The sequence below is a fragment of the Aquarana catesbeiana genome, linkage group LG01 (genome assembly GCF_042186555.1).
Source record: "Aquarana catesbeiana isolate 2022-GZ linkage group LG01, ASM4218655v1, whole genome shotgun sequence".
NCBI lineage: Eukaryota > Metazoa > Chordata > Amphibia > Anura > Ranidae > Aquarana > Aquarana catesbeiana.
Genome location: NC_133324.1, coordinates 674,720,092 through 674,742,393, shown reverse-complemented (window position 1 = coordinate 674,742,393; position 22,302 = coordinate 674,720,092). Strand labels below are relative to the sequence as shown.

The 22,302-nt window shown below is 39.9% G+C and overlaps 1 protein-coding gene across 27 annotated transcripts in view; it reads right to left on the bottom strand.

The window, feature by feature from the left end:
* ANK2 (ankyrin 2) overlaps nt 1–22,302 on the bottom strand; it is a 793,913-nt gene that overhangs the window by 318,414 nt on the left and 453,197 nt on the right. For 12 of the 27 annotated variants that reach the window (XM_073602767.1, XM_073602868.1, XM_073602804.1 and 9 more), the window contains exon 1: nt 20,935–21,718. The exons of 3 other annotated variants lie outside the window; for them this stretch is intronic. In XM_073602767.1, the coding sequence (XP_073458868.1) occupies nt 20,935–21,063 (129 nt within the window). In that variant the 5' untranslated portion in view covers nt 21,064–21,718. Of the gene's footprint in view, nt 1–20,483; nt 20,511–20,934; nt 21,723–22,302 lie in introns of those variants that run through there. 12 more of the 27 variants (XM_073602775.1, XM_073602884.1, XM_073602824.1 and 9 more) reach the window with 5 other exon arrangements.

The following is a 22,302-nucleotide window of genomic DNA, read 5'->3' as shown; positions in this document are numbered from 1 at the left end:
GGGTAAGACAAGTGGTACAAAAGGTTATAACTGTGGAGGAGGAGCTGAGGGAAGAGATCCATCCAGTTAAGGCGGCCATAGACCAGCTGAGATTCAAACCATGTATGGGTAGGCTGATTGTACCTAAGTTGACCGATCAACTTGGGTACAACCAGCAAGTTGGATTTTTCATGCAAAATAATTGCCCCCCCACCCCCCCGCCCTGAGAACACAATAGCTCCTCGAGAGGGATTCCCCTATCAATACTGACTGTGTTGATGGGGGAAATTCACCATCTATGGGTTTCTTTAGTTGGAGGTGTGATAGGTTTCCCTGAAGAGATGGTTTTCAAAGATCACCTAAAGCCAGCCAGAGTAAGAGATGTATTTCTTCTTGGGTGTCCATGTCCATACCTGTGTAAAAGGGACACTTCCGGTAGTCTGTCTGGTGCCAGGATCCTTTGGGATCTAGAAGAGCTTCAGGCGATGATGTCATATAAAGAGGACGTGGGGAATTGGAGGAGAATTGGAAGAGAGTTAAATGTTGCCTGATTTGGAGGAGAGTTAAATGTTGGAGGAGAATTGGAGGAGAATTGGAGGAGAGTTAAATGTTGCCTGAGTATGGTCTTTAATTTTTTAAAAATGGTCTATGTTTAAAAATGATGCTGTTACAAAAATATCGTGTTGTCCATAGCAGCCAAAAGGAATAAAGTTACTATTTAAATTTGCATTGCACAGAACAAAAATGCAATTTATTGCAGCTCAGCAGTCTTTAGATGAGGTGTCTGCATTCGTTTTCAAGATTTATTTCCTTTATTTTCACCTGGTAATCCTGTCCTAGGGTGACAACGCTCACTTTATCATGTCTATGGAGAAGCAGTGTTGTCATCCTAGATTGCATGATTCTGAGCTGGATTACACATCTCCCTCTCCTTATCTCCATAATTTAGGGGGCAGTGTCCTGTAGTTACAATCAGATGTGTGCAGCCTAGGATGGCAATGCTGCTTTTCCACAGATACAATTGAGTTCATGACTGGTGTCCGTTATACGGGGAAAGGTTGATAACACTGCTTCTAATTTCAGGATTTCTAGCAGAATCAACAAGTATTTTTCTGTACTAAAGCCGGCCGTAGATGGAGCAATTTTCTTTCCTGCAACCTGTGAAAATCACTTGATTCCCGCATCAACACAGTCAGTGTTGATAGGGGAATCCCTCCTGCAGAGCCGTTGTGTTCCTAATAGCCCTAGCAATAATCGCATGTAAAATCGGACAGGCTGGTTGTACCCAAGTTGATTGATCGATCAGGGGTAAGCCTGCCCATACATGGTTCAAATCTTCTATGGCCAGATTAAGAGACAAAGCCTGGGCTTTATGCATTGGAGTCAGGCATGATCTGAGCATGAAGCTAAGAAAAGAAACAGTAACATGCAGATCCATCTGGTCACAGATTAGTGGATCCTGTGTTGTCTACTAATCCAGACGGGAAAAAAAGCACAGAACAAAATAAAGTGCAGGACAAACTGTGACACCATACACAAGAGACACTACATGTTTGTAGTCGATTGTTCTCATCACCATTCAGAGCAGTATTAGATAGAACGAAATAAAAGATTTGTATCTAATGATTTTGTTTCCCTTTGATTGTTAGCCTATGCATTCAGTCAAAAAGTGTTGATTTCAAGTCTGGCTGTTTGTGGTCTATTAACAGCCAATGTAACATAAAAAAAAGGAAAGACTAACATCAGTCTGAAAGTGTTACTAAACCCAGGACCCTGCATTTACTATATCTGGTCTCCCACAGTGCACAGAACATGGAAATGCAATTATTTCAGTAAATATAAACTGCTAAATGCCTGTTCTAAAAGCCATCTTGTGAATTCTATCAGTGTCTGGCCAAGCACTGGTTAACGTTTGAAGGAGAAGTTTTCATTTTCCTCTGACTATACTATGAGGCTGCAAGGCCTCTTGAAGGAGCAGTGGCTCCGAGCGCGTAGCCTTCTCTCAACCTCCCTGCTAGCCCTCCTCCCTGGACGATCCCTCCCCTGGATACCGAACCCGGAAGCGGACGGACGACCTGTGACGTCACGCACGCTCCACGTGCGCTCCACGCCGGCCCCTAGTCTCTTCCTGATGGCCACAGAAGGAGCTCCCGGCTGGTAATCCACCTTCTGCAACCCAGCATCCCTGCAGCCTCACCACCACAGGATCAGAGGGAACACCGAGGACCACATACCTATACAGATGAGCCTTTTATATGTTTTCATCCTGTAAGTGTGTTTTTACCTGGTGTCAATAAACATCATTTGTTAATACTACACTCAGGTGGCGCTTCCTTCTCTACCCCTCTCTCATCCATCACAGAGCCAGCTCTCTGAGGACAGCAGCCGCCTAGCCTACCAGCCTACTTTAACCATTACATTACTGGTTACCACTTAACCCTTGAACTTCCAGCCTGTCCCCTATGGACTAAGTTGCTCAGCCCTTTATATCTCCTGTTATATATGGACTTGCGTGTTTGCGCTTACAGTTACCAATACTCTGTTTGTCTACCAATCCTTAGATGTGTTGGCAGCATTAGTTTAAATTTTTTAGCTTTTTTTCCCCTGGTGATCTGGACAGTAACACTCCTCCTGTATTAAAGTGCCTCCACTCTGGGTGAATGAGCACAGGGGGCACAGCAGACAGCAGCATGTGGAGACTAGTTAGATGTACTAGCAGATTTAGATACAGATTTAGAAGTGAAGCCAAAATGCAGCTCACACAACAGCACTGCACACTACACAACACAACTATAACTGCAGTAATATAAGCATTGTCAACAGCAGTTTTCTTTTGGGATAAAGGTTTTACATGAATAAATAAAAGCTGATCATTGTAAGCACCCAGACAGTGGTAAATGGTTTGTCTCAACACTCTTAACTGGTAAATTTACAGGAGAGCTTGTTCTGTTGTAAAACATTAGGTTTACTGGTCGGATCACAAGATGAAAATAAAGAAGGCCTAAAAAACAAGACTAATGCAGCTATCACATCTAAAAATTGCTACTTTTGTTTGCTTTTGGTTTAATACTGCTTTAAACCTTGTTCTCCTGTATATTGTAAATAGTAAATGTATTAATATTATAAACTCTTTTGATCTCTATTGATCCCCCTAATAATCTAGTGCCAAACAGTCTACAACACACCCTCGGAAAAGCCAATCTTACTTTTGTACAGGGTGCTCTACAGACCCTGAGGAGGGACAGACTGTCCTTAAACAAATGACTGCACTCGGAGTCTGAGCTCCATGGTAGGTTTTAGACCAAAATGCCTAAACAGTTCTTGTTTTTAGAAAAACGTTGCCATAAACTCAGTATCTGACATTTGCAGGAATAAAGTTTGTACGGTATACATGCTGTCACATGAAAAAAAAAGGTGAATGTTTCAGAGATATTTAACGGGTGGAGAGACTACTAAATAAATGGTAGTTCCCTGTATTTTATACAATGAACAAAGGGAGTACCTCAGCTGTGCAGACATAATCACTTGATTGGAAGTCACAGAAATGCTCCAGGGGCTTTTGATAAATGCTAGGGAAGCTGAATCCTTATGACTCAGATCGTCATTGTCTCTACAGAGCAGAAAATTTTGCATTGCCAGTCTAAAAAATACAACATGCACACTGTACATTTTACTCTCTACACTGTATGTTTGCCTTTCCAGATCACTGCAGTGCACAATTACAGATTCCAGTATCTCTGCTAAATTCTCCAGTATTTACAATTTGATATTTCGGAATCCTGATAAGGTGCCTTGGTTATGAGAAGTGATGTGTGGTTGCAAGCAATGAGAAAATAAAAAAAACAAGGTTATAAAAAAAAAAAAATACTTAGACTTAACGAAAACATTGATATTTTACAAATAATGCTGCCACAGACATTAGGTTTTGCATGAATTGGATATCAATTTAATGTCCATGGGTACCAGCCTACCCAAAGACTTTTGACTGGACAGGCTTGAAAACTCTACGATTGTTTCCACCATTATATGCCAAAAAAGAAAGATGTCTAGATTTGTCCTTCCTGTTAACATAAACATGTACACTTAGGCAATCAGAATGCATATATGTAGGCAGGTTGCCTACAGAATTGTTAGTTTAGACAGTGTCCTCAGGCTTTTTGGATCCAGCCTGCCCACCTGCCCACCTGGCCAGCCTAGTAGAGATAGTCAGGGACATGTTCAAGGTTTTGTTCATGTTGAGCTGTACTGCTAAGACTTTTAAGTAATGGTGCATAAACTATTCTAGAGCCTGGTCTAGAGTTCTTTACAGGGGTACATGATGGGTCCTGGCATAACAAAAGAATTAAGGTTAGTAAAGCACATGTAGGGTATGAAGCAAAGCTACTACAAAAGGTCTACTCGGCAAGACAACCAGGAGGGGTAATGCAGTTGCTATGAGTAACCAAGTTCTAGTGCAAGGTACAATGCAGCCAGTCGAGGTACCGTATGTGACAGGTCCTCCAGTAGCGAGGGGGTCAGTGTTCTGGCTCCCTTCCAATCAGTCGGTCACCCATAGCAACTGGGACTGAACCTGTGTTACGGAAACCCTTAACTTGGCAACACAGTATGGGAAGGAAGGAGTCAACAAATGCACGCCTGAGGTCCACACTATGTGCATGCAAGGGACCCCATTCTGTTACTGGGAGTGAGGTGGCAGAGGTATGCTGGACTGGTGGAGAGGGCACTGGCTCACCGGTGTCCCTTCTAATTGCAACATACATCAGATGACAGTGTGCAGTGACCCGGGACATCACTTTTCAAAGGAACTCTGTACTTTTAATGCTGCACACAGTCACAGGCTCATCTCTAAGTTGGGGAACTGCCTTAATGTTTGATTCTCACAAACCGCAGTCCACCTGGTATCGGGCATTGATGAGTGTGTGCACGGCATAAGGTACCCCAACACACTAGACGAGTGGTCCCACCTACATGTATGTTTATGCTTGCATATCTCCTGGCAGTAAGACAATTTTCAAGACCTCATAACATAGCATAAAGTGTTGAGGCTATATAAATACTGTATACCAATAATAAGGTTTAAGGCTGCCCATAGACATGATGACAGCTATCTGATTTTTTTTTTTTTTTTTTTTATTCAGCAACAGTCTTATGTCTTTGGGTTATACCCACTGTTACTGGTTGGTTGCTATTAGGGGAAGAATTGATGGGTTGGACACTTACCCAGATCATTGAGATAGGAGACACCAGAAGTGCTCACCTCCTCCCAGTCAAACCAAGCCTATTGGTACTAGACACATCAGCCATTTAGTTTTCTTTTAAGGTAGAAGATAATCTACCCTTACACTTTGGGTTGGGGGGACCAGAGCAATTAAAAGAACCTGCACAAACACATGGAGATCATAAATACTTCCTACCAATGGAGTTTGAGGGGAAAATGTAATTGCTGGAATGTTACAATGCAAAAAAACAAGATTCTATGTCTACAGCCAATTAAATGTACAGTCACATTTATCAAATGGTATGTTATGTTCTTCTAAAATATATAACACAACATATACAGCCTGTGTGGTTTTTAATTGCAAAAAGCTGCTTTTAACAATTGACGCCTATGTTCATAATATCTTTCCCACTATGCTAGCTGCAACGACATCCACCATAAACACCTTTACTCATTTAAAGCGGAACTAAACCCCTCGATTTAACGATTTCCCAAAGCAGTTACGTTCAAGGCGTGCCGTGCATAACTGTCACAGCTGCTTCTTTTCTTAATTGAACTGTCAAGCCATCATACAGCTGGTGTCATAACTGATCACATGTGAAGCACCATGGCAACTGTAGATAAAACTAAGAAGGTAGCTTCCTTGTCTGTAAAGGATAGGAGGGTTTAGTTCTGCTTTAACAGCATGAGGACACAGTCTTAAAAGGAACTGTCTTTGTTGCCTATGGTAACTGTTAGCATTCTCTTCTTTCTTGCAGTGCATGATGAGATTAAAAACATGTGTCTTCATGATGGTTATAGTGACACAGGCACATGTGAAGTTTTGCTTAGTGCAGTTGCAAATAACACCCAATCCAATTTCAACTTTTAGCAATTAAATGTAATTTTACAGAAAATAATGAATTCAGACCAGATGCAATAAGCGAGAAAAAAAACAAAAAAAAAATTGTGCTTTTCTAAAAATAGGTCCTAGCAGGTAGGCAATGTTCTGCCTATCAGAAATATGAGTGGTAGAGAAAGCAAGTATTAGGCAATGCCTGTTGCACTGTAATCAGTGTTAAGGAAAGCTGAACAGATTACATTTTGTAATTAAAATGTGTGCTGGCTCACTACCAAACGTCTGGCAATGACCCATAAAATCAGACAAGGCAACATGTAAGAAAGTAAAAAAGTGTCTGAACATTTGGTAATCTGGCTTCTCAAATGAATATGTTAGCTGGACTTGGACTACTGAAGGAAAAGCTGTTCAGCTATCGTCTCTTAAGTCAGACGGGGCTCAAACCATGACATTGTATGGTTTCTGAAAAAAACATGTATTTACTCTTCACATACATTTATGCCTCAGTATGTAATTGTAACAAACATTTGATAGATGAAATGATGAAAAAATTCTCCTAAGAATACACAGCTCTGCAGACAAAAGGTAAAAACATTTCCTTTCCCGGTACTTCCAATCTATTTAATCTACCCTACAAAATGACATTATTTCCATTAAGAGGTTGCCTTGCAATTTCCAGTTGCAAAAGAAAAGTTCAGATGAGTTTCCCCTCCATGAAACTTTAGATATTTCTTGACAGTCGACATAAAAGCAGAAATAAAATGGCTTTATGGTTTGTTTCACAGCTCCCACTATAAACTTTTTTTCTGCCATGAGTTCCATGGAAACCGGTAAAATAATTTGCATCTATGTGTAATTTTTAACCTTTCTATATAAAATTATTTTTAGAATAGGCAGATCACACAGACATTACACAATGTATATCTTAAAGATACAGAAAAACTGCTCTATGTCTGCTCCTTGTTCCCCCTAGGGGGATTTGGAGGTGGATGTGGTTGACCTTTATGCATCTGAGGGGTGGTTGATACATTGGAATATCATCAATATGTTATGTAATATTGGCGATGTCTTGGAAACCATATTCTTGGTCTAAGAGTTTTTTGATAATTGCTATATTATCTGTTTTTCAAATCCCTGTGCTGTACTTGCTGTGGGTGCTGTAGCATTGTATTGTTTGTGTATTGGCGTCATAGTTGTGACTATTGTTTGTATTTTAACTGTTTATATATGGAATAAAAAGAATTTTTAAAAAAAGATACAGAACAACGAAAATACTAATTAAAGAATAACTAAAGGCATAACTTAAGTCGTGGATAGAGTGAAGAGGAATTAGAACACCTGTCAGGTTTTTTTTTACTCTGTACTATATTTTTGGCAGCTGTCTTTTTTTAATATTGAGCACTGGAAAATCTACTGTAACTGCTAAGGATGAATATGCCCCAATTTGAGATGGGGAAGAGAGGAATTGTTTAGCACACATGTTTAAAAAAAATACACATCTTTCACCATGCAAAAGAGACAAAAAAACGACAAGGGTTATAACCTTGCCTTACTCTATCTGAAAAGAAAAAAAAGTTTTGTTTTAAGGTCTACTGTAAGATTGTCATAAACCAACTGACATCGATGATGGAGCACCATTCCCCCCACTGACACCATCAATAAGGACACTATTCTTCTCATTTAAACCAATGATGGGGCATTGATGCGGGGGCACACAGTCCGCCCCCCCCCCCAGAGCCTGAAGGACAGTAAATTGGCCCTTTGCTTTGACAGCTTGGAGACCCCTGACATAAACAACTGAATCAGGCAGCTAGGGTGAGGATCAGTTCAAAGGTATACCTATGAGAGAACAAATGGGTATTGAAATATTTCAGCTTGCTGTGTGAACTGGCTGAAGAACTTAATTCAACTGTGACTAGCTTTAGTTTATAAGAATTTTATACATGTGCAAACATTTTACTGAAGACATCCAATTTGAAAAAGGTCGGCAACCTGGTGTTCAAAGCTCTAAAACCTTTATTAAATGCCTATTAGGGGTTTCGTTATTGTTATGATTAAGGCCCATAAGGGCTAGAGTGCGTCAGCATTAATTTTGTGTTAGATCTTTACTCCTAATGGACATATAAGAGAAGAAGAATATATTATACCTGGTTGCTGACCTTTCTCAAATTAAATGTCTGATTGAACAGCTTGTGCGGCTGTAGTCTTGGCACAGGTGGAAATCCCCTACACCTTATTTTGAGATTAAGGGTAGTAGCACCATAGCTCTATATTATAGACAATTTACTAAAGAAGTCTACACTATCTAAAAAGCCTTCAAATGACCAAGCAAGCACAGGGAATTTTAGTAAACACAACATAAATATTAATGCACACAACTGCAAATGCAACAAATACTCTTTTTCTAAACCATCACATCAACAACAGCAACAACTATCTTATTAGTAAATTGCTCATATAAATCCAACCAGCTCATCCATAATCAGCTTCTTTCAAAAAAACTCTCCAGGGTGCATAATCCACACGCTCCTTCACGTTACCAAACAATGTTATTTCCAAAATGATAATCAGCACCCTCAAAGTAGAAGTTTTTATTCAGCTTTATTCCATCAGGATTTGTTAAAGACCCGGGAGGTTGAAACATGCTATGCTTTTAACCAATGGAATTAGGATTTGATTTTTAAATATCTACTTCAGTGGTGACAATCATCCATTGGAAAGTAACATGATTAGCAACTCACTGGAAGGTTTATATGCACTTGTACAATTGACCTTTAATGAATTCCCCCCAAACCCTCCAAATTCCTCCCACTAGGATAAATCAGCGATCTTCGCCAATGTACTCATGGTGGCCTCCAGTGACTGCTTCAAATATGGATTTCCCATAAGAAAGAATGGGGTCAATGTGTGCATGTGACACATGAAGCGTCTGTTTTTGAGAGAAAAGATGGAGAGCTCTGAGTGGGCCGTGCACTGAAGAATGCTGAAATCAGGGCATAGGTAAAGTTGGCAATACAGTGAAGTTTACTGGATTGGGGCCTAAATGCAAGTATTTGTCCTAGTGAGAGGCAATCATGGGGTTCAGGGAAATATATTAAAGGACAATTGTACAACGACACAGTTATCCTTTAAAAGAAACATGTACTGAGAAAAATATGTAAGCAGGCGCTGATAACAACATTGTCTTTTAAAATATTCATTTCTTAGATGTCATGCTGACCCACTGACTTCAAAACATTCTGAGTCACTGGCATTTTTAGAAGGAGGTCACAAATGACAGCCCATGTAACTTCTCTCTGATAGGCTTCCATGGAGTAAAAAAGAATGGATCGTTCAAGAGGGCTTCGGCCTCTCAACGATTAGTCAGGAAGTATTTGCTGCTTGACGTATATCGATAAGTTTGAAATGTATGTGAACTCTGCCTCTCCTTCCCTCCATGTGATGAAGTCAATATGTTCCTTCCCTCTCCAGTTGTTTCTAACATGTGTATGTTTAAATCAATTAAGTATCAACACATAGTGGTAATGTGGATATGTAAAAAATACTAAGTGCCACATCCCGAAATCATTGTTAAGTATAGAGATAGACCTGGGCTTGGACTTTATAGGCACGATAACCAATATTGTATGATGAGTTTTTAATCATACAATATTGGTGCCTATAAAGTCCAAGCCCAGATCTCTATACTTAACATGTGTATGTATTGTATTGTCTAAGCCCATGTTGGGGATTTCTAAAATAAATAAAATTTATATTTGAAAAAAAAAAAAAAGAATGGATCACCATGCCAGTCCTTCTCAAGTCAGAAAAGGATGATAACATACAACAATGACCATACACAATTTTATTTGCTTTTTTTTATGGAACTATTTTCTTAATATTAACATACCATTTTATTGCTCATATTTTCATGAAATGACATTACATGACAATGTGATTTTTTTCTAACCATGTATAATAGAGAGCTGACAGAAATTATGTTGTTATGCAAATTTTCCACAAGGAAATGACATACTAATTTCACCTAGGACTGAAGAGTAGGGAACAATAAACCATCAGTCAAACCCCACCCTGCATCTCCCTCCATCTCCAGAAATCAGGGCACATGATGACAGGCTTTATAAATGTACACCAAGGACTGCCTGTGTACAGAAGGAATATTTACAGAACATCAGCCATGTTATTTATAACACCATGCCTACAAAAAATATGCCACTACTGTTATTGCTGATACAAGAGTATTCATGCATTCTTTTTTCCTTTCTTCAAATGTTTTTTTTAGTTCCACATACTCAATGTTTTTTTTTTTTAAACAGGAGTTTAAACTTTATGTATTAATGCATTTAGGACTACCCAATTCCCCCTTTAAAATTATTTGGACACACAACAAGATTTAAATAGGCAAAAAGAATAAAGAAAATGTGTAATTTAGGGCATGACCAACCTAAAATAGACAACATTGTCTACTATGCATCACAGAAAATCAAATGCAGCTATTTCAAACATTTCTCTTTAACTGTATACTCATAAAGAGACTACATTAATGTTCGACATAGAGGTCTTTCTGGGAATGCTATGAGCAGTAAGCAATGAAGAGTCGATCTGCTACCTACCCTCACCACCAATGCAAGAGGCTACTTCTACACTTTCCACTAATGTTACGGGAGTCCACCACAAATCAAAGGCTTCATGTACACTAGCAGCTCCTAAACTTGATTTTAGTAGCTTTTGGCATTTTCTTGCCAAAGCTCACACTCAGCTCCATAAAATCCTGTGTCAATGTACACATAGGCTTTTAGCAGAGTTTAGGAGCCGCTACGGTTAGGTGAGGTTCACCCTCCCTGAACCCCCCCTCTTCTGAACGTGGAAGAATTGTGTTCAGGATAGGAATGTTTTGATGGCCGGTCGTGGGCAACCACAAAATGCAGCAAAATTGCTTTTTCTTGCGGCCGCTGTAAATGACGGGCAAGTGTACATGAAGCCTTACTGTCTTGGCTTCTTTTCTGGCTCCTCCTCCCTTCTGAGTGCCCCTATAGCAAGCCACTTGCTATGGAGGCACTCATGCAGGCTGGATCCTGAGCTGGGATGTGTGCATCTAATGACACACACAGTGCGGCTCGGCCCTGCCCTCCCGCTCGGCTGGGGGGGGGGGAGCTGATCACAGGTTGTTTACCTTAATGCAGAAATTGCATTAAGGTAAAAAATAAAAACTTCTACCTTTGAAACCACTTTAATGCATCATTAAATGTATTGTTCAAATGCAAGCCAAGTACTTGGTATGAGCCTCTTGTAAATCCTGTACAGTAGGCTCCTGCTCTGTTCTGTCTAAAGTTTCGGGCTGTGGGCGATCCCTCTGCCATGCCACATACAGTGCAGGGTTAGTAACCCTGCAGTGTACTGGAGGAAGCGAGCACCCGGCCGTGGCTGAGAGCACTTTAGAGCGGTGGTAGCATTGAACCAGTTGCATTGCGTATGCTGGAGCCAGAAAGAAGTTTTACACCTTATCTATGCTCCCCTGGACTAAATGAGCTTTTAACCCTTGCAATGCAAAGGTGCCTACTGTTAACGTTGATTTTGTCTAATCACCGGAGTTTAGCTTTAAGGAGTAAATTAATCTCCCACAATGGGTAATGTGTCAGTAAAATGATATATTCAGCCTAAGCATCTATAAAATTTTTATTTTTTGGCGTAGAATAGACTTTGGGCTGGTTCACACCGGGATCGCATGAGAATGTGCGCTTTCATTTAAATGAGCTACAAAAAGCCTGAACCATGGAAAAAGTAGTACTACTTTTGAACACACACTGCCCCAAATTGCATGGTATTGCGGGTCCATGTAGTTTGGTGCCCGAATACGCCCTGCATTTGTGATCTGTGTTTGGGCAGCTATCAACAATACACTGGCACCTGCATGCAAATTGCAAGGACAGTGTTGCGGGGAATGTGCACCACGTTTTGGTGTGAACCAACCCTTTAAAAAATTGATGACTTTCATTTTTTCTCTACTTATTTCTCTTTCATTAGTGGCTCCACAGTTCACATACAAGGCAGAGCAGGACAGATAAAACAAATAAAACATATTTGAAAACACTGGATCTACAACCATTGCCACCTTAAGGCAAATTAATTAAATAACAGGCTTCTAAATGCCATACTGGCACACTACTGTCAAATATCTAGCCATACAACTGATAATGTGGGTTCATAATACTGCTAAGTTGTGACTGTGTAGTACTGACTTCTGTTCTGGCCATATAAGGGGCCAAAATTTACTCTATAAATGCAAGTAATTGACTATAAACTATTGGAATTTGGCAGGACAGAGTTTCGCTCACACTAGGAATTTTTCTAAGAGGCTTGGGAGAGGCTGCACACTACCTACACCACAAGGCATGTTCCGTGCGCATTTCCTGCACCACATTCAAAGCACACTGCCTTTGCAATTTGCTGCAAGTACCAACACATTGTTAATGGAACCCAAAATGCAGATCGCATGGTACAGCGGTGCAATTTTGCTATTTTCAAAGGCAGTGCATGCACTACTTTTGAGCAATCTGCAGCCTACTTAAACGAATGGGCTGCCAAATCACACTGAATGGGGAATGCACAGGAATCGCACAGGAATGTGGTGTGATTCTGGTGTGAACTCGTCCTAAAAGAAGTTTCTTTTTTCAAAGCTGAACAATGTTTTTTAATCTATTAGGGACACTTGAATGCATGAGAAATTATATTGGAAAGATGAACTAACCCTTTAATGATCACTTAGGCCAACTGGATTACAGTAAAAAAATAAATAAATGTTACACTGAACATTAACTTTTTGATCTTTTCGGTCACTTTCCCTGTAAACATATCAATGAGGGCATTACAACACCATTGTTTATTTGCTTATTTGTTTGTTCTTTATATATATTCCCAAGGGTAGAGCTCTGTAATTCACTTTGAATTAACATCCATAAAAAGATGTCCTTGCATTCTAAGAATTAGGACACAAAGCTTTGTAAAGAAAATGACACATCCAGGACACAGATTTAAAGTAATAATTGAAAAGGGCATTCCAGGAGAAGAAACAAATACCAAGCCTAAAGTCATAACAGTCCCAATATGATATGGGAAAGAGGGGAATTGTTTAACACATAGTTAGGAAAATGAAACATCTTTAGCCATGAAGAATTAATACAGAGTGGTGGGGAGTTACTAAAACTGGGGCACACAGCGTCTAGTGCAGCTGAGCATAGTAACCAATAAGTCTCTAACTTCAGCTTGTTCAATGAAGTTTTGATAATAAAACCTAGAAACTGATTGGATACTATGCACACCTGCACCAGATCTTGTGTGCTCCAGTTTTAGTAAATTTCACCCCAATGAGTTAATTTCCATACATTTACAGATAACAAAGCAGTCATAATCGGCAAAAAAAAAGAAAACATGACAAAAATACAAGTCAACTGTCCCTTTTTCCTATTTACCGTTATAATAGCTTTTGAAAAAAAGCAATGGAACTATTTAAAGGGAGGTATACAGTATATAGCAATTCAAACTATTGCCAAAGCAACTTTTTTTTTCAAAGTAACCTAAAAGAAAGTCAACAGCACCTAAAAGAAAAGGTTTAATACTTACCTTTTTAGTAGTTGGGAGTGTAAAATCTTTAGCTGGCCATACATTATACAATTTTCGGATTAGTTTTCCTTTAGATTTACCTTCAATTATATAGCGCAAGAGCCTGCCTGACTGCATATAAATTTATGTTGAGGTTTGACCTCTTATTATATGGTTTTGGTCAATCTAAAGGAAAGTTGTACAAGAAAATTGTATAATTTATGGTCAGCCTTTATTTTTGTAAGAGCTAGAAAAGTCACAGGTATCTGATATTTTCAGGTGTGTAATATAGCATGACCCGCTGGCCACTGAGGTTCCTCCCACCTGCTGCTACAACACTACTTTATCCTGTAGTGAAGTGGTGGCTGGCAAAAGGAGCCATAGCGAAAGGCAGTGGGGACACTATCTGACCCAAACACCCGAACATTCACCATATGCTGTCAAAGGAGCTTTCCACAGACATTGAAGTTTTTAATAACTTATGTGACTTTTAAACCTCTGACATTGAATACAAAAAAAAGTAACAAGACAAACTGCATGCCTCAACACTGGCCCAGTTCTATCTATCATGGAGCAAAGATAGATAGGATTTTCCAATTCATTACCTATAACTTTGAATAGATCAACATGATTCCGAACTAACTTTTGATTTGGAGATCAGTATTAGCATGTCAAAGAGTGAACAAAGCATCCATTAAAATTAATAGATTTTTCGTATAACCCATGGTTAGAGATTTAAGTTGGCCATACCTGGATCAAAATTCAGCTGGTTACATAGTTACTTAGTTACATAGTTAGTCTGGTTAAAAAAAAACACAAGACCATCTAGTTCAACCAACAAAAGGGAAAAAAAAAAAACATTTTACAATCCTATATACACAATACCATACCCACAGTTGATACAGAGGAAGGCAATAAAAAAAAACAGCAAAGCTTGATCCAATTTGCTCCAGCAGGGGAAAAAAATCCTTCCTGATCCCCAAGAGGCAATCGGATATTCCCTGGATCAACTTTATCTATAAATGTTAGTATCCAGTTATATTATGTATACCTATATCTTTTTTAAAGCAAGCTCTTACTGTAAAGAAACCTTTCTGTATCTGAAGAATAGAAAAGAATCTCTTTTCCTCCAGACATAAAGAGCGCCCCCTTGTCCTCTGTGATGACCTTAGAGTGAATAACTCTACACCAAGTTCACTATATGGACCACTTATGTATTTATACATGTTGATGATATCCTCCCTTAATCTCCTCTTCTCAAGAGAAAATAAATTCAGTTCCTCTAATCTTTCCTCATAGCTGAGCTCCTCCATGCCTCTTATCAGTTTGTTTGCTCTTCTCTGCACTTTCTCCAGTTCCCCGATATCCTTTTTGGTGAACGGGTGCTCAAAAATGAACTGCATATTGCAGATGATTTGTACAGGGGCAAAATGATCTCCCTCTCTCTCTCTCTGGAGTCCATGCCTCTCTTAATACAAGCAAGGATTTTGCTCGCTTTGGAAACCGCAGCTTGGCATTGCATGCTATTATTAAGATTATGATCTACCAGAACACCCAGATCCTTCTCCACCATTGATTCCCCCAGTTGCACTTCAGCTAGTATGTATGATGCATGCATATTCTTAGCCCCCAAGTGCATAACATTTATTAACATTAAACCTCATTTGCCACATAGTTGCCCAATTAAACCGTGTATTAAGGTCAGCTTGTAAGTTGGAGACCTCCTATAAGGATGTTATTCCACTGCATAGCTTGGTGTCATCTGCAAAGAAAGGAACCTGCTGAATTTCAATCCATGTATGGCCAGTCCCATGAGAAGTAGATCTATTTACTGACTTTTCATGAATGGGTTTGTTGGAAAATTTCAACTTGATCAGTACATACAGCCAACGGGCGTGTAGGCTGGGAGTAAAGGAATTTCAATCCATGTATGGCGATTCTCATTCATGGGAATTCAGTTTATTAATCAACTATTCATGAACATGCTTGTTGAAAAATTTTGATCAGCGCATGCAACCAATGGGCTGCAGTGCTGATCAGTGTATTCTGATGGGGGGGAGTTCTACTTCCAGAATACAATGACACAGTGGGGAGGATTTGGCTCAGAGTAATGTATGGCCAGCTTAACTAACCACTGCACCCTATTTATAAAGTGGTAGTATGGTCTTCACAAATTTGCGTTACAGCACGACAAGGAGCACCTGGTTATGTGACCTCTCAAACTCATGTGATCGGCCTCTCCTTTAATCAAGGACACTTCAGGATTTCAAGATCCCATTTATGTATGAATATGTAATCTGGTACAATTTGGAGAAACAATGTGTTTAGTAAGGATGCTAACAGAGGCCATAATGTGACATTAAAGTAGAGCCCATGAAAACATAATGATGTTCATACACATTTTTGTTAGACATCATCCCCCACAATGCAAAGACATACATTTAGTGTCCATTATAGGTTTAGCTGCTCATTGTAATGCAGAACATATGTCCTGAGTAGGTATGTCTTGTGGGCTTCCCAAGAACATGGGACCTTTGGCAGCTATGACCTCTACAACTCCTCTTTCTTGCCACTGTTATTGTGACAAATATCCATGACATAGACTCTTGAATAATGTTCGGTGAGTTTGCAAAAAATAGCAGGAAAACAATAAATGTATTTGTATAAAAATAACATTCTTAAATAGGAATAACTGTGCACTGGATCTGCCTGGGCTTGTAAATGAAATTACTGTTTAAAGTTAACCCAACATTTTGGGCTATAGCTTTAGGCCTCATGCACACTGGGTGTTTTTTCAGCTGCTCCCAGTGGCATCTGGCATTTTTTTCCTGCCTCTAAATGCCCCTGAGTGTTAGCCTTTTAGAGCAGTTTTGTGGCAGGGGCATTTAGTGCCAGAAAGAAAAAAAACACTGCCAGCGTGTCCAGGAGCAAAAGAAACGACTGAATCGTGTAAATGTGTCTAAACAGGCATTATTGCTAAGTGCCTTTAGCACTTGAGCATTAATTAATTTCAATGGCCAGGATAAATTATTATTCTTGCTAATTAAATAAAAGTGTTTATGTTGTACCTACAGGTAAGCCTGTGATAAGGCTTACCTGTAGGTACTGTAAATATCTCCTAAACATGCACCATTTAGGAGATATTTACTTGTGTAGCAACCGGTGACGTCACCGGTACATGCGCTCTGAAGGAACAACATACCTGTGGCATTCCTTCACAGCTCTGTGCCGTGAACCATGACATCATTGCGACTTGGCCATTCAAAGGACTAGAGCCCGCTGACCTGGAAAGAAGACTGGGTGAAGATGGAAGCCCTGTCAGTGGTGACAGCGCACCGCTGGAGGGCTTCGTTTTCAGGTAAGTTTCACATAATGTGCTAGTATACAATGCATACTAGCACAGTATAGCATAGCCTTGCAGGGGGAATTTTTTTTTTTTGTCCTGCTTTACTACCGCTTTACTGCCCAAACGCTTGACGTGGCTAAACGTGTTTACAAGCGTCAAACGTTGTTTTCTGACAAAATGCTGCTGTCAGGAGGAGAGATACAGAAACTCCCAGTATGCATGAGGCCTTATTGTCAGTTTTTGATTGTGCATCTATAACTGATGTCATGCAACTATGTATGATTATTAGTTATTTTCCTTGACATTTGTTCATATGAGCAATTTCTTTCAAAAAGGGTAAAAATGGTATAGTGCTCACCAGAACATTTTCTGTACTCTAAATGGAAGTAAACAGTGACTATAGTTGACCAGTAACAGATGCCCATTTTAAATGTTACTGGAATAAAATTACTGCTCTTAACAGCATTGTGATATTGTCAATGGTCATTCAATTTATTGAGCATCTAAAAATGAATCGTGAAAGTTAACCAAATAAAAAGCAATGGGGTTGATTTACTAAAGGCAAATGGAGAGTGGTCTTTGCAAGTGCAGTTGCACTTATTTTCCCCAGAGCTTAGTAAATGTGGTTTGCTCTGCTGATTTCCTTCATCCAATAACGTGTACCTGATTCGGTATTCTTTACAAAGTAAATTTACTAAACTCTGGGGAAAATGAGTGCAACTCTATTTGCCTTTAGTAAATCAACCCCAATGTGTTCCAAAGCATCATGATTGACCACATGTGATTATGTTGCACCATCTGGCAACTGAATGTGCTCTAACCAGTGGCAATAATTAGTATCTAAAACACATGCCTTTTGCATAGGAGACACTGTTGAAAGGGCCTTTTAGACCACTTCTGACTCAAGATCACTGTGTAGTTATCACAGCCCCACTTCTCAACTAGGCCACTGAAATTAGTGAAAAAATTAGGATGTAGGATTGTGGCAAAAATGTTTAAGCCTATGTTGCTGGAAGGGACAACCCTTTGCAAGGCCCAAAGTTAAAGTGTATGCACAGTCAAAACATTTGAAAAGTTTTGTATAGATTAGGTAAGGGGAAAACCCCACCCAGGTTATTTTTTTTACTGTCTGCGTCCTGCCAGGAAGATTTGTCTATTTTGAAGATGCAACAGTAAAGGGAATTTAAATCTTAGACAGCTTGTCCCCACTGGAAGATTTTTCTGCACCTTCTCAATACAACTGTAAAATGTAGGATTCCCCCTTATTCTGTCTCCATGACAATGGTCACAAGGGCAAACAGAGATGGCTGTTCCTCCCAGTAGGAACACAAACAGCAGCAGGTCTAACCCCCCCCCCCCCACACACACACACACACTATCCAGAACAAAAAAGGTTTTGCCATTACACACACCTGAAGCACCAGAACAGAGATTTCTCGGTGGTATTCATCAAACTAAAGCCTGGTACACATGGGCCGAATGTCAGGCGGCATCGGCCAGATCAATGGAAACCGGCTGACATTCAACTCATGTGTACTGCATCCAGTCTGATGAAGGGGCACGACCGAAAAAAGTCTGCCAATAGGCTCCCAATGGCTGACAGTGCTGACTGGAGTGTTCTGACAGGGGGACCTCCCCCCTGTCAGAACGCAGTAGCACAGCAGGGGAGATCGCTGTACTAACATTGCATGGTTAGTACAGCGACTCCTCCTGAGCTGTCAGTTTTTCTTTCGTTCAGCCCTGTTAGGCTAGTAGTGTGTACCAGGCTTTAGACTGCCCATAGATTATACAATCGTCTTATTCAATTTCCTTTAGATTTGCCTTCAACTATGTAGTGCAAGGGCATGCCTGATTGCATACAAATTGAAAGTGTTAAAGCGGAGTTCCAGTCATTTGTGTGTTTATTAAAAGTCAGCAGCTACAAAAACTGTAGCTGCTGACTTTTAATAAACACCCACTTACCTGTCCCACGGTCCTGTGGTGCACTCATCCCAGTAGTTTTCTTCCTCACTCCTCCCATCAGTGGTGCCGGCATCTCTACTATGGGCACCCAGCTGTGACAGCTTGCGGCTTCACAGCCAGGTGTCCACTGCACATGCCTGAGCGGTGCTGTGCTTTGTGATTGGCCCCAAAGTCTTCTAGGACCTGTCCTGTGTCCCAGAAGACTTTGGGAGGGAAGGGAAAGGAGAATTTCTGCTTCCGATCGCCTAAGGCAACCAGAACGGAAGTGCCTGCGGGTACCCTCTCCTTCCCAAAACCTCCATTTCACCATCAGGAGCTGGGAAGGAGGCCTTAAAGTGGAAGTTCTACTTTTGGGTGGAACTCCGCTTGAAGGCTTCACCTCCTATTATATGGTTTCGGTAAATCTAAAGGAAAATTGTACAAGAATATTGTATAATGTATAATCCTAATCCTAGTCTTTTACTGGTATGTTCAAATATGAATCTTCTTTAATGTTTTGCATACATAGAAATAAAATCAACACATGTAGAAGTAGGAATTCCTAGGTTTTTAGAATTTACACGAACAATAAATTTCTAGGATGGGCAACTCCACCTAATATATTGAACCACAACAGGGATTACAGAATACAAAACAATGAAATACCTCTGAGTATAGTGTCAATGTACTAATATGCAATCAGGTAGAACACATAAGCAAGCCTACGTAAATCACCAGAGAATTTTTCATACATTTCCTAAATTCCATATCTGTATAGCCTGTTGAGATCCCCAGCAACCAGCAAGTGTGGTGCTACTGCAATGCATAAAATGGTATATAACCCTGCAATGCTTTGCAGCTTACATAGCAAAACAGAAAGTACGAAGACTGATGATGAAGATGTCAAAAAATAACAGCAATGATTATAATAATCGCAGATATAGTGGAGTTCCATGCTGCAGAAAAAAAAAGCATCAATAATTGACTGCAGAAGCATCATTTATTTAGTAAGATTCTGTAGCAACTGAACATTATGTACGACTGCTTGAACAGACACAGTCACAGCTCAATCTTGTACCTGTTTCAAGGTCTCAAAGCAGACATGGCTTTTCTGATTGTGGGATATACAGAACGCGTATATATATATGTATATTTATATATACACACACACTGTATATACCTGTCTCAAGATGTCAAGCAGACATAGCTTTTCTCATTGTGGGATATATAGTATGTAAGTGTGTGTGTATATATATATATATATATATATATATATATATATACACACACACACATACACACATTGTATATACCTGTCTCAAGATGTCAAGCAGACATAGCTTTTGTGATACAATATATATATATATATATATATATATATATATATATATATATATATATATATATCTACGCATGCACAGATGTGTGTTCTTGAACATGCCAGCAGAGAAAGGCATCCAGAATGCGGGGTCAGTGTATCTAAAAAGAAGAGATATTCATTTGTATGGAAAAGGTGAACATTTTCGGGCAGAAGGTTGTCATGGAAAATGCACAAGCCACACCTGTATCTGCATTCTCTGTATTAGATGCTGTGCTATGCTGTCCCCACAGCTGTTCGGAATGGCATGGTACCCAGCTGATATGATCAAACATGAGGAAGGTGGGGTCTGCACACAGGATTCATTGATGCAGGGAAACTCTGCATCTCTGTATAACGAAGGAGGATTATTACAGTCAGCAACAGCCTGCCACAGCCTTGGAATATAGATGTCCTTGTTATGATAGCGTGTTGTTATGCCTGCTTAATTACATGGACAGCAATTATTTCTATTCAAATGAATAAGGATTAATGATAAGATGGAAAGCCAGAGAGATATGAGCTGAGCAACAAAAGACGGCTTAGAAACAGGCATGACATTCCAGTGACAAGGAGAATGACACCGGTGCCCCATGATAATCAGATGTATGTCTGTGATGATCATGAACTGAATGGACAGAATACAGTCCTCATACCTTACGTTTTCGATCTAGGCGATCCCTAGGGATCTTACGCCTTTTCCTTTCCCTCTCCCTCTCTCTCTCCTCAATGTTGGGCAATTCCAGCTCTCGTACTTTTTTAATGGAAGCAGCAGCATGAGCCATTTTGAGAAGGAAAATACCAGCTTCAAGGACTCAGCGCCTACCACAGATTTAAAAAAAAAATCCAGCTTTGTGGGGTTTTTTTATGCTCCCACTAAGTCTACGTGGCTGTCAGCCAGAACTTTCCACTGTAATCCTCCAATCCACAGACAAATTACAGCTTGTGTCCATATGCTGCAGGACCCATCAGTCGAGAGAGAGCATTGCACTGCCCACAGAGCACAGAAACAGTTACCACTAACGCCCAGCAAGGGTCAGCCAGCAGATACATAAAAAGCAAGAAAATGCGAAGATCACAGAATGTGACCATTCAGAATGGCACCATCCCAGAATTTCATTGACTGTAGGTACAGGTAAGCTTCAGTCCATCCTTTAACTCCTCAGCAAACCAGAAAGGTCTTCTGGGACCTTTCAGCAAAGCCTGCGTCCTTTGACTACAGCCAGGAAGAGGCCACCTCTGTGAAGTCAGTAGGGGAGGAAAAGCTCTTTTAAATTCCACAAGCACCTCATCGCAGAGTAAGAATAAAAATGGTGCAGTCTGCCTTAATGACTTGCTGCTGCTGCTGCTAGGACTGCCTTGGATTGAACACATGACTTGCTTCCTTCCCTATGCCCTTATGCTTCTAGTTTCTATTTAATTACATTATTGCAGCTCGAATGTGAAGCAGGTCTGGCTATGCCCCGTCCACCTGCTTTTGACTAGCACCCTTCACATGCATGAACGAACAAGCAATAACAGTCTTCAGAATATTCATATCGTCATGTGTAGCAAGTCGCTGGCAAGCAAGCGTGAGCCTGCATACAGTAACCAGAGAACACACAGCCTGAATACTCCTGCTGGGAGCACATTTCAATCACAGTCCAGAGGAATCCACATCAGCATCTTCAGCTCCTCTGTCAAGTGGCTGCACAGTTTAATGCTCTTTATCACTTTTTGCTTTATTATTATTTAACATTATAATTTTTAGGGGTTTAGCTGTATTATTAAGGACCCTGTACTCTACCCTGTTTCCATTTTTGTAAAACACTGACCAAAAAAAAAAAAACAGCCTGCAAAAATGCATGTAACTTCTATATGACTAAACTGCGACAAATGATAAAATGCAAAGTGTTACAATATGTCACTTGCTTTGATTTTCAAACATCTATTGTTTCCAGACTTTCTGTCCTGTCTGAAATAAAATAACACTATAATATAACACTATAATAAAAATAATACAACATTACAACACTATATTATAC